Raw genomic sequence first — 15020 nt, forward strand, 5'->3', positions numbered from 1 at the left:
TTCAGGAATGCTGATCCTTTTACAGCTAAAAGCACTTCTGTTGTATTAGTTGCACTGTAAATCAGTCGTACACATAGTATTGTTTAATTTTTAACTGTAAACATGTTGCTGTGCTGTTTGTGTGCCTAAAACAACACCTAAAGTGCTGTAATCGACTGTGTATTGCTAACAATGGCTCGCTGAGATATCTTTGCGTTTCCCACTTCTCACCTGGAACGCAGGGGTGACGTCGCTCCAAGTTCAAACTTCCGATGTAAATGGAACTTAGTGATGTGACACATAACAGATTTCATTTTAATTTCACTTCCATTCATTTTATTGTTGGATATCCAGAACTATTTTTACTAGATATGAAGCTCCTGTACTTTTACTTTAAGTCCAGTCACACGTGTCGTCTTTGCTGTTCTTTGGAAACAGAAACATGACAGAAAAAAAATGGGCAAAAAGTCAAAGTTATTTATTAAGACAGTCAAATGTAATAAATGTCAAATTCAACACGGATGAACCCTGACTGTTATAAAACACCGTGAGCTAGAATGGAAACCAAAATCCGATCAGTCCATGCGTAAAAAAACCAAATCTGGCTGAAGAATCGTTTGTATTTGACAATAAGCTCTATATACACATTTCCCTTCTCCTTATTTACAACAACATATTTTGCTAAAGACCGATTATTAACTAAGCAATGGCTAACGTATTAGTTAAAAGACATTTCCGTATGTCGCCGAAGCCTCAGGACGAATGAAAACATGACAGAAAAATGAAAGGAAACTTTTACGAGTGACTCCTCTGACCTTTAGTCAGCGGGCTTGAGTTCCATTAAGAGCTGGGCAATAAAACGCTGACAGAATTCAGGTCAATGATGACCATCAAATGTTGGACGTGACGTCCTGATAACACATGCCAGAAATGCCCTTTTCCGCTTGACAAGCCTACTTCCTGTTTGTCTCTGTTGAAAATTGTTTGATTAAAATGGTGTGGAAAATATTCAGAAATAGCAAAAGTGATGAATAGCAGATTTAGTCCCGTCTGCTAAATACGTCAACAAAAATAATCCTTTCATATCACCAGAGTATGAAAATGCTGAGTCATGCTGTCCTGACGTTTGGTCTAGAGTAGTAGTTAATATGCTGTTAGCAGCACTAGCATTAGCACTTACTGTATGTCAGCAGTGCTAATTGTAGAGTACAATATTTAGTCTGACTTGGACTTACTCGGAAAGAGCAGTGTGAGAGAAAGCTCTGCTCGATCTGCTGTAACATCAATTAGGATTTAAACCATTAGAAGACAAATAAATTGCATGTTCATCGTCGTTAACACTGAAGAAGACAAGAAAACAGTACGGGTGCTGATTAGTGTAAAAATACTGTGAAACTGCAACAAATCAGAGGACGTCAGGCGAGGAGGCGGCCTCTAAATGCACCCTGAGGACAGATGACGAGTTCACACGTGTCCTCAAACCACCTCCATGCGTGGTTTTTGTGATCAACTCAAGAACCCATTCAGGACTCACTGGTTCATCTGTAGTTTTCATCTGTACAACACCATCCAAACTCAATGGTGTGTATTTGTTTTCGACAGAGCTGGCAAACACAACCCGTGGAGCCATGTATGTCCATGCCAGTCTGCATCCGCTTTTCACACTCCCGTGTTCTTGCCATTCTTAAAAAACTGGCATGTGGCCCCTCCCTCCTTCCTTCCCTCCCTCCCTCCCTCGCTCTGTCAGACAGTCGTTTCCTCTTCCTCCAACAACAGTTTTTTCCCGCTATCACTGCTTTGATCTTATAGACAGTACGTGGCTAGAGTGTGTGTAGAAGAAATTTGTGTTTCTCCTGATTGTGAGGACTCCAGGTCAGCGCCCTGATCTTGCAAGGCTGCTCTTCTGCTGATAGACAGTAGGGGGCAGTGTCCTCGCAACAAGACATTGAACCATCACAATGACTGTGAAGCTGTTAATCCTGCATAGCTGTGCTTTAACGATGTTTGCATGTGATCACATCACTCTGATCAGACCCTGGTCGGTTGAGGTTTCTGGATTGTTGGGGGATTATTATGGCCAGAAATTAATGATGTCATTGTTCTGTTCTCATCTCATTTCCCTTTTGTTTCCTTTCAACAACTGCAACTTTTTTTCCACAGCCCCGTCACAGAGGGAGGGCTTGTGGGGGGTGGACTCGATCTACGGTGTGACGCTTCCTATAAGGTCAGGGGTCAGATATCCGCCTGGTGTGGGCACGTCCTTTGGGATTATCAGCTGCACGGCAGGGGTCGAGTTTGGTGTCAGCACGAGGCTGTTCTCTCGGTCGACGCCCTCAACGACCGTGTAGACGGGAGCAGAGACGGACGTGATGGTGGAATATGAGTCGTTGTGAGGCGACGGTGAAGTCTGGCAGGTTCTGCTCGGGTTGTCCGTGGATAACCGTGGGCACATTTTCGCCACGTTGAGCTCTGATGTGTAACCTCTGTGGTCTGTATTCTCCACCAGCAGCTGCTGTAAATCTCTCTTTTCCTTCAGCTTCTCTGCCTCAGAGTCTTTGCTGGTCGGTTTCTCCACCTCGGACTGGTCCTCAGGTGAGAGCAGAACCTTGCCAGACGACCGTACCTCGCTCACCTGGGTGTACAAAGCCTCCCTGCCCGGAGCTTGAGCAGCAGGGTTCTGGACTGGGAAGTGTGACTCAGACGCCTCCGGGCACGACGGGTCCCTGCTGAGGGTTTGGTTCAGAATGAGAGGGTGAAACGGTGACACTTCCGAGTCGACGTGGAGGTCCGGGTCGCAGCAGCTGGCTCGCCCCGAGTCGTCGTCTCTGAAGCCGAGGGAGAGCGGCGAGCAGTTGGTGGACGGGGAGCGGTCCATGAGGCAGTCCGTGTCCAGTTCGGTGAGTCGGTCACTCTGCTCCTCAATGTCCAGATCGATGAACTCCACCCAGGGGTCACTGTTGTACAGCTCCGGCCTCAGGTTGGGAGGGGCACCCAAGATGGACGTCAGCTCCCTCAGCTTTCCCTTCTGTGGAGTAGAAGAAGAAAACAGGATGTAGTCAGCTGGTGGTGGTCGAGTTATAAACTCTGAGAAACATTCAAACCAGGAAAAATTAGGTCATCAGAAACAGCCCGAGACATCACAAGTACTGAGACTGACTTCTGATTGGCCGGAGCAGGACCATAACAACAGTGTCCTGGAATATTTGACGTCTCTAGTCAACCATCTTATGATGTAGATGATGAATAACAACAATTACCTTCAGGAGCTCAGGATCAATTCCTCTAATCTTAGGTCCAGGAACAGGAGGCAAGAGAAGTAACATCAACCTGAGGAAGCAAAAAATAGGTAAAAACTATCATTAGTAAGTAAATAAACCTGCAGATACACACTGAGCAGCAAATAAGAACAAGCTTTTCAAAGCTTCACAGAAAAAAACATGGTGTTTTTATATACTGTAAATACTGTATATATATGTACACTGTATAAATACTCACTTTTCCTGCTGTGCAATCACAACTAACATCAGGATGGCAACAAAACACAAGGCCCCAAAGATGAGCAAACCCAACACTGGGAAACTTGACCCTGAGAGGAAAAGACACACTCATGTAATTAAATTAAATAATATAAAGAGTCACAAAAGCCTAAACGTCCTTTGGTCAAAAATACATAAAATGTGCTTCTTTAAAAGGTTTAATGACAGTTCACCTTTGGACGGGATGTGGACGAACACAGAGCTGCTGAATTCTCCAAAGTGTTCTGCGCTGAGCATCCGACACCGAACACGCACCTCGTACTTGATGTTGGTTTGGAAACCAAACAGAGATCTCTGTGTGCTCTTCACAAGGTCCAGCTGTGAGGACACAAACACTAATGTTCAAACATGAAAAACAGCACGCACACACACATGCACGCACACGCACGCAAGAAATCATTAAAAGAATAATTTAGAGATTAGAAAAAACATCATCAGTTGCAGGTTGAACCTTTTCTGGACCAAACGATTCATCGATATTTTACAGACGAGTCGATTATGAAAAGAATCGTTAGTGGCAGCCATATTTTAAAGTTTACCTACAAACAAAAACAATTCTTTATTCACTATATTTAAGTTGTCTTGTCAACATACATCAATGTTTTCTAAGGTTTGGATTAGCATTCTGTTTGTTTACTATAAAATGTAATAGTCTTATTAAGATTTAGGCCAATTCACAGTCCATGAATCCACTGAACATTAGTTAAAGATGCTGATTAGTCTAAAAATACTGTGAAACCTGCAGATCAGAGGACGTCTTTAACGCGTCTCGGGGACTGGTGTCCATGTTTGTCCTCAGTTCACTTTTGTGACCAATTCAGTCACCAAGTCAAACATTTTTGTAAAAACGCAATTTTCTTCTTGAAAAATAAAAATAGTTGAACATTTGTCAAAATCAATGACAGAAAGAGGAACCAACAAATCAGCACATAACAACTCTTAATCTACACCTTCTTCATTTAAATTACCACACAATTTTAACTCTGAGCAAATAAAAGTGTGCTGTAAATAACGAAGCCTCTAATTTAGCAGAATAAAACCAAAATAAAAGAGGACTCACTGCCGCCCATTGGTCAGAGTTGAGGTCGCGGTAGTGGACCTCGTACTGCAGCGTCATCCATCCCGTCCCCACGTCTGCCGACTCCGGCGGCTCCCAGCTCAGCATGATGTCGTAGAACGTTCCGGTCACGCTCGCGTTCAGCAGCATCCACTGCAGGTCCACCGGTGGATCCGGTTGCACTGTGGACACATAAGTTTGACAGGATTGTCTTTATGGTGTTCCTGACGAACCACGTTCACAGGAGTCCCAGAGTTCCTCGTCTCTCAAGGATTGAAAAGATTCTTTTAAAAATAACCCGTTCACAGAGACCGTGTTCTGCCAAAAATCTAACGACTTCATCTCTGAATCCAAGTGAACGTGCCAAACTTTAAACGACGTTCCTAAGAAATACATCGCATTCACAGGAACGGGATTTGTTATCCTAAATTGATTATTTATATTAGTTAAACATAAATTAATGTGCAAAGGAAACTGAATGATTATATATATGTATATATAAGTAATTAATAAGTATTTATAACTTGTACAAATACATTGCTGTTCATAAAAACAATAATAATAATAAAAAAAACCCTCAACCAGAACAGTCGCAGCAAACTCACCGATGTCTTGGACGAAGAAGAACGTCTCGTCGTAGAGGACGTTGCCGTCTCCGGAGCGGAGCTGGACGCTGTACAACGTCCAGATGGACGTGTGGTTCTCGTTGAAGAAGCACTCGTTCGGCCGCTCGGCGCTGTAGTGGGGACACTCGCTCCACTCTTTAGGGGACGTGAGCGGAGGTCTGCGAGGACACAGAGGGACACATGTCCAGAAAAACACCAGAGGAAACAGGAAACTATGGGGGCGCCAGAGTGGATGATTGGCACGGTCAATTTTAGAGCGTCCAATTAACAATGAGTAAAGGAGACTGGGCACCTGGTTCAGGAGTACCCAGTCCCCTTAATGGTACCAAAATAGTCAGCCCCAGCAGTTCCATTCTTTGGCACCCTAACTCTTGGGAGTTAAATGGTACGCTACCGAGGCCTGACCATGATGGGAACACAGTACATGGACAGTTGCAGCATGATTATCTTCCAGAACTGCACCCTCTTTTCTGCACATTGTTAAAGCAAAGCCTTCAAAGTGTTATTTTCCTGGAAAACACAGAAAGCACTGAGTTATTTCCCCTTCTCACTTTTTGTTGTAGAAGAACAAGCGCAGTCTTCCAGGCTCGGACAAGTTGCGGAAAGAGCCGACGTTCCACGTGCAGCGGAACGTCTCCATGTTGGTGGAGACGCAGCCAGTGAGGTGGGGCTGTCTCTGGGGGACATCTGCTGCTGTGAGGGACAGAGACAATAAATAGTGTCACATCACTGGATCAGTTTTGATCCGACAAAGATGTTTTTCTTGAACTCTCTTTTCTCGGCCGCAGATGTTTGTGACTCATGTTGCCAGCGAGGAACATGATAACACGTGTAATTTAACTGCAGCTCAGCCGCAGGGCAAACATCAGCATTTTCTTTTCCTGGAAATCCTTTAGCTCCTGTTCAACAGAAAGCTGCAGCAGCAGAGTTCACAGGGACGACCTGTCACCGAGCCACAGATTTGTTTTCCCTGAACCACAAATTGCAACAGCTTCAATTCTCTACGTCAGTGTTTTTTTAAATCCCAGATTTTACATTTTCAATTTATGTGAGAACTTTAAAGCTTGAATTTTTCCCATAGACACGGACGTTAAAGTCTCGTTTATTCGGTTTGTAAAACGTATCGATATCGAGACATTATTCTGTGTTTTGTTGTCAATCCCGACTTCAACTGGAACGCACCATTATACGCACGTCGTACATAAAAAGAAGACGTACCGCAGCTTTAATTTTGCGTACCGCAGCCTTGGTGTTGTGTACCGCAGCTTTAGTGTTGCGTACCGTGGCTTTAGTGTTGCGTACCACAGCTATGGTGTTGTGTACCGCAACTACGGTGTTGCGGACCGTGGCTTTGGTGTTGTGTACCGCAGCTTTAGTGTTGCGTACTGCAGCTTTGGTGTTGCGTGTGTTGTGTATCACAGCTTTAGTGTTGCGTACCGCAGCTTTGGTGTTGCGTACCGCATGTGGTGTTGCAGCTTTAATGTAGTGTACTGCAGCTTTAGTGTTGCGCGTGTTGTGTACCACAGCTTTAGTATTGCGTACCACAGCATTAGTATTGCGTACCGTAGCTTTAGTGTTGCATACCGCATTTGGTGTTGCAGCTTTAATGTTGCGTACTGCAGCTTTAGTGTTGCGTACAGCATTTGGTGTTGCGTACCGCAGCTTTAATGTTGCGTACTGCAGCTTTAGTGTTGCGTACCGCAGCTTTAATGTTGCGTACTGCAGCTTTAGTGTTGCGTACCACAGCTTTAATATTGTGTACCGTAGCTTTAATGTTGCGTACCGCAGCTTTAATGTTGCGTACCGCAGCTTTAGTGTTGCGTACCGCATTTGGTGTTGCAGCTTTAATGTTGCGTACAGCATTTGGTGTTGCGTACCGCAGCTTTAATGTTGCGTACCGTAACTTTAATGTTGCATACCGCAGCTTTAATGTTGCGTACTGCAGCTTTAATATTGTGTACCGTAGCTTTAATGTTGTGTACCGCAGCTTTAATATTGTGTACCGTAGCTTTAATGTTGTGTACCGCAGCTTTAATGTTGCGTACCGCAGCTTTAGTGTTGCAGCTTTGGTGTGAATGAACTGTCCCTTTAAATAAAAACAGCTGTGGGAGGTTTTAATAACTCGCTGATTGTTTTCTGAGGAGAGAAAACAACAAGAGGAAAAGAACCTCAGGCCCGTGGACAATACTGAGAAGTGTCGGGACGAGTGAGCGAGCGAGAGAGAGAGAGAGAGAGAGAGAGAGTGACGGTACCTCTGACCCTCTTTAGCTGCTGCAGTTAGAGCGGGATAAAAATAACCTGTTTACCATAGACACTGCTCAGAACTGAGCTGAGCTCACGATTAAAGGAAAAATCAATTTGACTCCCAGTTATGCAAAGTATGTTTGTGACTCACGGGGAACATAGTAAACCAGAGATGTGACGAGTGAGTGAGTGAGTGAGTGAGTGAGCGAGTGAGGTGATGAAACGAAAACGGAGGAATAAGTAACATCGATATTTTTTCTTTTTAAATGACAGAGCGCGTGCATCAGAGTGAGTGTGGCCGTGTTTGCTTGGCAGCTGCCGCCGAGTTCACGACCTGTGAGAGTAAACATGTGAGTGGTGGACGTGGAGGTGGAGACACACACACACACACGCTAACGTCCATTAATACAAACTACTGTATTTTCATATGGTCGACTTCTGCTGCGTTCCATTTGTACTCGGTGCTCAGAATGTGTGCAGCCTGTTTTATGGCACTTCCATCAGTGACAGTACGTGGTTTTCAGTACCTGCTCTGACGAGGTTCCTGAGCTGATACTGAACCAGGTGTCTCTGAGTTTACTCTCAATGAGACTTTGCCTGATTAAATAAAGTAAGACCTCCTGCTTAACGCAGACATAAAAGGCTCAATCTAAGGCCACCCAAACCATGTCAATAATGAATACCATTATAAACGTATAAAACAGAATAAACCCTTACAAAGGCTACTGTACTGTAACTGCAGATCAATTAAAAAGACTTAAAAATACCTGAAAACATTACGTTAATCTCTGTCTGGTGTATTTAGCGACAGCAACTGACTTTTTATCTGTAAATGTGTTGCCACGGCGACGTTTGCCTACATTTTTTTCCAATTTCTTAACTGGAACACCATGAACTCGGAGGGGACGAGTTCACCAAACCTAACAATCACTTTGGCATTTCTTTTTCTCTCGTTGCATATTATAAACACTTACGGTTTGTATTTGGTTTGTATTTATATCGCGCTTTTCTAGTCTTGATGACCACTCAGAGCTGCTGTACACTACAGTTCACCCATTCACTCACACTTACATACAGCACATTTTCTATCACTCATCTTTCATACCCACTCACATGCTGCCGACACGGCCTTCCCCTCGGCATGTAGACGAGCGGAGCCGAGAATCTTCAGTCATCTTGGGACATATTTTTATTATTTAAATAATCGAGAATATTTAACTTTATATTTAATATCTAACCGCTCACAAAGCGTATTTTTCCAATTATCCAAACAACAAAGTGCTGCACATTAGGGATTAATAAAATATGGAAACATAAGAGCCTAAAAACAAACAATAAAACAATAAATGATGACAATTACATCACAGATCTATTTTTAGTTTGGTCAGGAAACATGGTGGCCTGGGTTTTTCCATAAAGGCAACAGGAAGTAGCTGTTCCACTTCATTTCCTTCAAAGAACAAACTCAAATGTTCAGCTGATTCCTCTACAAACGACAACGATAATAATAATAATAATGATAATAATAATAATAATAATAATAAACTCTGTGTGTGTGGGAAGCTGCCTTTAATGCAGTGGTCACCAACGTGGTGCCCGCGGGCACCTGGTAGCCCGCGAGCAGCCAACGAGGTGCCCGCGGGCTCATTTCACTTCACCTCACTTGTATGTATCCATATGATCACTGAGTAAAATGTCCTTGATATTGTTTATAAAAACTGTGATAATCATTAGGAGTAAGCACTGGAATTAATGTGTATGCAATTGAATGCATAATATTTATCATTTAAATGGTAAACTGCATAAAATGTTAATATGGTAGCCCTCCATATTATTCTCTAACCTTCAGGTAGCTCTCGGTCTCAAAAAGGTTGGTGACCCCTGCTTTAATGTGTTTTCCTGTGCGCACACACAGAGGCTGGTGGTTATTTACAGACGTTCACACATCAATCACTGAGCTCTTAGGAGGAAACGCTTCATCCTCTCGTTTCCTTCTCTGGCAAAAAGCCACGGCGTTTTCCCTCCACTGATTATTCTGCTGCACTCACACAACAACAGCTAAAAAAACTGTTGCATTACACCTTTATTTTGCGAGGAATGACGAGTGAACGCTAAGAGAAATCTCATTTACTAATCCTGTTTTTTAGATCAAGAAAAAATTTTATTTACGTAAAAATTACAGCAACTACTGTGTAACTAATTATTTTTGTGACATTGGCGCCTTTTTCAGAAATGTTTTTCAATAACACGTAGATTTTTGTAATGTTAGCAACGTTAACGTTCTTTTTTATATTAAGTAAAAATTACACTATTATATATATTATATATACACTAATTACAGCATTTTAAAAAAAATTAAAAATTGCAACATAATTATGTAACACTTTAAGGTGTTACAAATTTTCCAAAAATATAATTTTTGGAAAATTACAGCATTTTACAAAACGTCAACGAATAATGTCTGTGATGTTAGCAAAACATTTTTGGAACATCATGATTTCATAAAATTTTTCAATAATGATTTTTGTAACATTAGGGGATTTCACACAAAACTTCTGTAACGTTAGCAATATCTTATCTTTTTTTTTTTTCTTGAATCTAAATCAAGAACATTTTTAATTTTTTTCCCCCGTAGCACTTTAAGATAACACATTTTACAAAACTTTAACAAATCATTTTGTTAGCGACCCTTTTTTTTAACATTGTGATTCTGATTTTTTTTTTCAATTTTCAATAACAGATTTTGTTACATTAGTCACGTTTTTGTAACATTACAGGATTTCGTAATTTTTTAGCAACATCTTGTTTTTATATCAAGAACATTTTTCATTATTATAAAATTACAAAAAATTATTAAAAAAATGTATTGTTTTTGTAACACCTTAAGATACAAACTTTTACGAATAACTTTTGAAAAAAATGTTAACGTCATGATTTCATAAATTTTTTCTATATGGTATAGTTTTTTAACATTACAGGATTATGCTAAACTTCTACTTTTTCATATTTCTGTGACGTTAACATGCTTTTGTAACATGTCATATTGACAACACATTTTTTGTAGCTTCAGAATTCTATAAACATTTTGGGTAGGGAGGGATTTTGGAACATTGACATGTTTTTAGAACATGTCGTGACAATTTGCTTTTTTGTCAGATGTTTTTGTAACATGTCAAAATGTTATTATTTTGTAACATTATTAAAAAAATTAGGAAACTTTTGTAATATATTGGTAACTTTTTTCTAATATGACAAGATTTTGTTTTTTTTGTGAGAAAAAAAAACACCAAGAGTTTTGTAGTGAAGAGTGAAAATACGACTCCTTCCCCTCTGAGCAGATTAAAGGGCTGCTATGTTTTTTTGAAGAGGTACTTAAAGCTCACATGTACAGGCCAGAGCGAGCTCAGTAAAAACACTCACTGTAACCAGGGACAACAGACACACAAGGACAATTATATCTACACTAGCTTCACTCTATGATTTTGTAACCTGGTTTATTTCACTGTGAGACAACGTTTCTGACTGGAAAATTAAGTTTGTGTTGCCTTGTAAAGCACTCACTCTCCCACACCAAAGCCCATAGAGAAAATCAGTGATTTTAACATCACACACACAGGAGCTGTTGATTCACTGCTGCCTCCATCACTAAATTCAAATGTCTTAGTTTGTAGAATTCAGCATAGTTCAGATTGACCTCAGTGACACAAAGTGACCACACGAGGAAGCAGAGGACCAGCAGCTCCTGTGTCCCTGCGAGTTTAAATCACTGATTTTGTCTATGGGGTTTGGTGTGGGAGAGTGAGTGGTTTACAGACTTCAGTTTCCTGTTGGAAAAGTCTGTCTCACAGTGAGATAGAGACGTGAACATGTTCTTAAACTGACGTAGATTTTATTTAATTATCTGTTTGTTACGCGGCTAATCTCTTTTTATGTTCTGTTGTCCCTGGTTACTGAGCTCATATATACATAATATATGTAAACACATTTAAATGTTTGCACTTTTCTATTATCTCATTATTAGTTGTTTGTATACAGTGGGATTAGACGCCAAACATCATTAGATTGCAGATAATTAAGTTGAATCTAATATAACCATGAATAGAGAAGGATGTAAGAGGTGAAATACAAACAGAGAAGAATTAAATATATACATAAAATGATTTAAGAAGATTTAAAGAGCAATAAAAAGAAAACAAATGTGATTTGTATACGTTTTGTATAATTTTGTGACCGTTTTGGACATAAAACAAACTTTAAAAGCTTTTTTTCCTCATTAAAATTACAATAACTATAATTTGTTATAATGAACTTGAAGTTGGCAAACATGCTGCCGAGTCTGTGTGAAAACAATCTGTCTGTAATTAATGGGACGAACAAGCTTTTGTCTTTCGTTTGTTTGTTTCCTTTCTGTTTTTGCTGCAGGTGAGAAAACTCGCCTGGGAACAAAAGTCTTGTTGTGAATAAATCAGGGAATGAAACAGGAACACGTCCTGGTCCTGGTCCTGGTCCAGGTCTACCACCTTTCCTGACTGTTACGTAACACAGACGGAGCATGAGTTTAATGTTTAACGAAAGCACACGTACGTGTGTGCAAACACTTCACTGCCGCTGCTGTGTGTCGTTTTCTAAAGGAGGGGCTGTGTGTGTGTGTGTGTGTGTGCGTGTGAGAGTGTGTGTGTGTGTGTGAACAGCGTGTCATTGTTCAGCAGTGGAGTGGCTCTCCAGAATTCCTGGGAAGCCACTTGACTAGAAAAGTGTTGGCCGCTCTGCTCTGCTCGGCTCGGCTCTGGAGAGCTGTCTGCTGTTGTGCAACATGTTAAACATTATTTGCTGTTTTCTACTGAACAAATAACATTTATCTGCGAGAACATGCTCCATGTGCACGTTTTTCTCATTCCAAACCATTTCAAATCAACATAATCTGCAACAATAGGTCAAAAAAGACATGAACAATTATCCATTTTAGGATTAAAACCTCACGTACCTTCCTGTGAAGACGATTCCAGGATTAAAGCAGTGAAGAAGAAGGACAAGAACGAGCAGGAGGAGGAGGAGATCATGTTGCTGAGCTGTGAAGGAAACATGTGGAGAATGTGAGTTTCTCACTGCACTGCACTCACAGCGAAGCCCAGGCCCCGCCCACTGACACTCCCACACCGACACAAACAGAACACTTTTCCCGCTTGAATCAATAAAACACAAGGAGCAGATGACTCCGCCCACCTCTGAGGTCCGACACTTGTTTTTCATCTTCTAATTTCATCTTAAATCTCATGAAATTATTTTAAACATTTTCTTTTTGACCTCTTTTAAACACGTTTATTGTTTTTCTTATTTTTTGATACTTTTTAGGCGAGGGTCTCACTTTAGGAACTTTGTTCAAACTCAACAGCTAGCGAGTAATATAGTTGAGTTATAAAAAGTAAGGTTTTCTTGGCTAACAGTTACGCTAAGAGCTAACACAAGCTATCGTTGCACCAGGGATTTGTATCGCTGTTTTTTTTGTCAGAATTTCCGAGTTCCTAGTCGGAGTTTCCGACATAGGATTTCAAGATGGCTGCCACTCTGCTCCCGTTAATCGCTCGTTTTTACTGTTAATCGCATTTTCTGTCTCTGTTTCACGGTAAATCAGTCGTACATGTAGAATCGTTTCAATTTTTGCAATTTCTTCAAGTGTTGCTACAATGTTTTTGTGAGCAAAATACCACGTATAACGTTGTTAGCGACTAGTTTAGCTAACAAAGGCTAGCCTGACATACGTTTGTGTCCAAGTTCCGACGTAAATGGAACGCACCGTTGTACTTTTTCTTTAGCAAAACGTCAACATTTGCTACAAACACAAACACGTAACATGAAATGTGCGCCTGAACGCAGATCACCACGGCAACGCATTGTCCTACACATGTGCGTGTGTGTGTGGGTTCCCACGTCTGCAGCTCCGCCTCCGTCTGTCCTGTCCGTTTGTCTCTCACCGATAAGAAACTCCAGACACTAACAGACTAAACTACAGCTGCAAATAACACTCGCTGTGTTTAGATAAGCAGGTGCAGGACGAGACGGGGACACAGTCAGGGTCATGAACCCCAGAGCTGAGGACACTGAGGACACTGAGGACACCACTGTCCACTGATTTAGTCTTTTTTCACTTAAATCCAGGACTTTTCTGGTAAATGAAAAACACGCTGTGTTTTTAGTGAAACCAGTACAAACTGTTCAAATGTTTTTCTGCTCTGATGTTTGTCACACGTTTAAATTTACATTTTTTACATGTTTAACCCTTTATGACGTTGTCATTTAAAGGCACAGTATGTGATACGGCATCACACACACACACACACACACACACAGCCCTATAATGTACTGTGATCAACAAACACGTACGTTACAGCAGACATTTTTGTTTGTTATTTGTTAAATCTACACACTGTGTCGTCAGTTAATTACGTTTATTGGAAAAATAACGACAGAAATAGGTGCTGATTTAATGTACACAAATAAAGACTTATCTATGTATAAAACATATGTATAAGAGTGACTTAAATGCACTTTTATAAAATGTTGCACATGTATTTCTTTTTTATGTGTCATTTTAATCTCTCCTTAATTTATTGTCTAGCAATATTCTCTCATAGAGACTAGCTTTATTATTTTAATATTGTTATATTTTCTCGATTGAACAAGCAGCTGTTAGGTCTATAAAAAGTGTCACGAAATCCCGAAACGATTTTGAAGAAAATAATCAGCTTTAAGATGAAAATAAAAAACACTCAAAATAATCAAATCTATTGTAAAAAATAGTTATTTTACACATATATTTGTCCTCACAGTTTTTTCTTCAGATTATTGACAGAGAAACAGGAAGAGATCCTAAATAATAAACAACGTCAACGAGAGCAGAGCAAAGACGAGTGAGTGAGTTACAGCCACAGGGACAGGAGAGGGAAAATAAACCTGAAGAAAACTCACCGCTGTGTCCTCACCGTGTGTCCTCAGTGTGTGTCCTCACGTGTCTTCTCTGCGTCTTCACTCGCTGAGAGAAAAGCGTCTGATCGTAAACCCCCAGCACAGGAAAAACCTCCCGAGCTGCAGCCAGGAATGTGTTTACTGTCGAAGAAACCTGACGTGTGCAGCTGTTTCACAACAGCTGGACCTCGCTGCACTGAAGACAGGGAGGAGGGCGCCACCTGCTGGTGACACCGCTGAAAAACAGCCAGCAGATCACACACAGACATCAACAGCAGGAAAATATTTTCAGAAACAAACATTTTATAGTTTTACTGCCATAAAAACAAACATACTATTTACAGCTTATAAAAATACTTTAAATACGTTACATGTTTATATGTCAGTAATTTTTCATTACTAATGCGTAAAAGCTGCGACAATTAAGTAATTGGTTAAAAAACGGACGACTAACTTGTTTGTTCGTGAATGTGTTTGTTTTTCATCGTTTTTTTTTCTCCATTTTTGAAACTTTTAAGGGGCAAATAATCAACAGACCAGTCAAAAAAAACTTTGATGGAATTTTGTAACGCTACAATTACACGGAAATTCCATCATTAAGAAAGCATGTGACCT

The 15020-nt window shown here is 40.8% G+C and overlaps 1 protein-coding gene across 1 annotated transcript; it reads right to left on the reverse strand.

Annotated features, from left to right (window-relative positions):
• Positions 1-436: 436 nt before the first annotated feature.
• ghrb (growth hormone receptor b) lies at positions 437-14674 on the reverse strand. Its single transcript, XM_058616939.1, has 9 exons — positions 14409-14674; positions 12427-12511; positions 5750-5891; positions 5178-5356; positions 4576-4754; positions 3689-3833; positions 3475-3565; positions 3237-3306; positions 437-3004 (listed from the first exon to the last, which is right to left on the reverse strand). The coding sequence occupies exons 2-9, from the start codon at positions 12500-12502 to the stop codon at positions 2180-2182; spliced, it is 1707 nt and encodes a 568-aa protein (XP_058472922.1). The 5' UTR covers positions 12503-12511; positions 14409-14674; the 3' UTR covers positions 437-2179.
• Between the last annotated feature and the right edge of the window lie 346 nt (positions 14675-15020).

This window comes from Solea solea, chromosome 19 (genome assembly GCF_958295425.1).
Source record: "Solea solea chromosome 19, fSolSol10.1, whole genome shotgun sequence".
Taxonomy (NCBI): Eukaryota; Metazoa; Chordata; class Actinopteri; order Pleuronectiformes; family Soleidae; genus Solea; species Solea solea.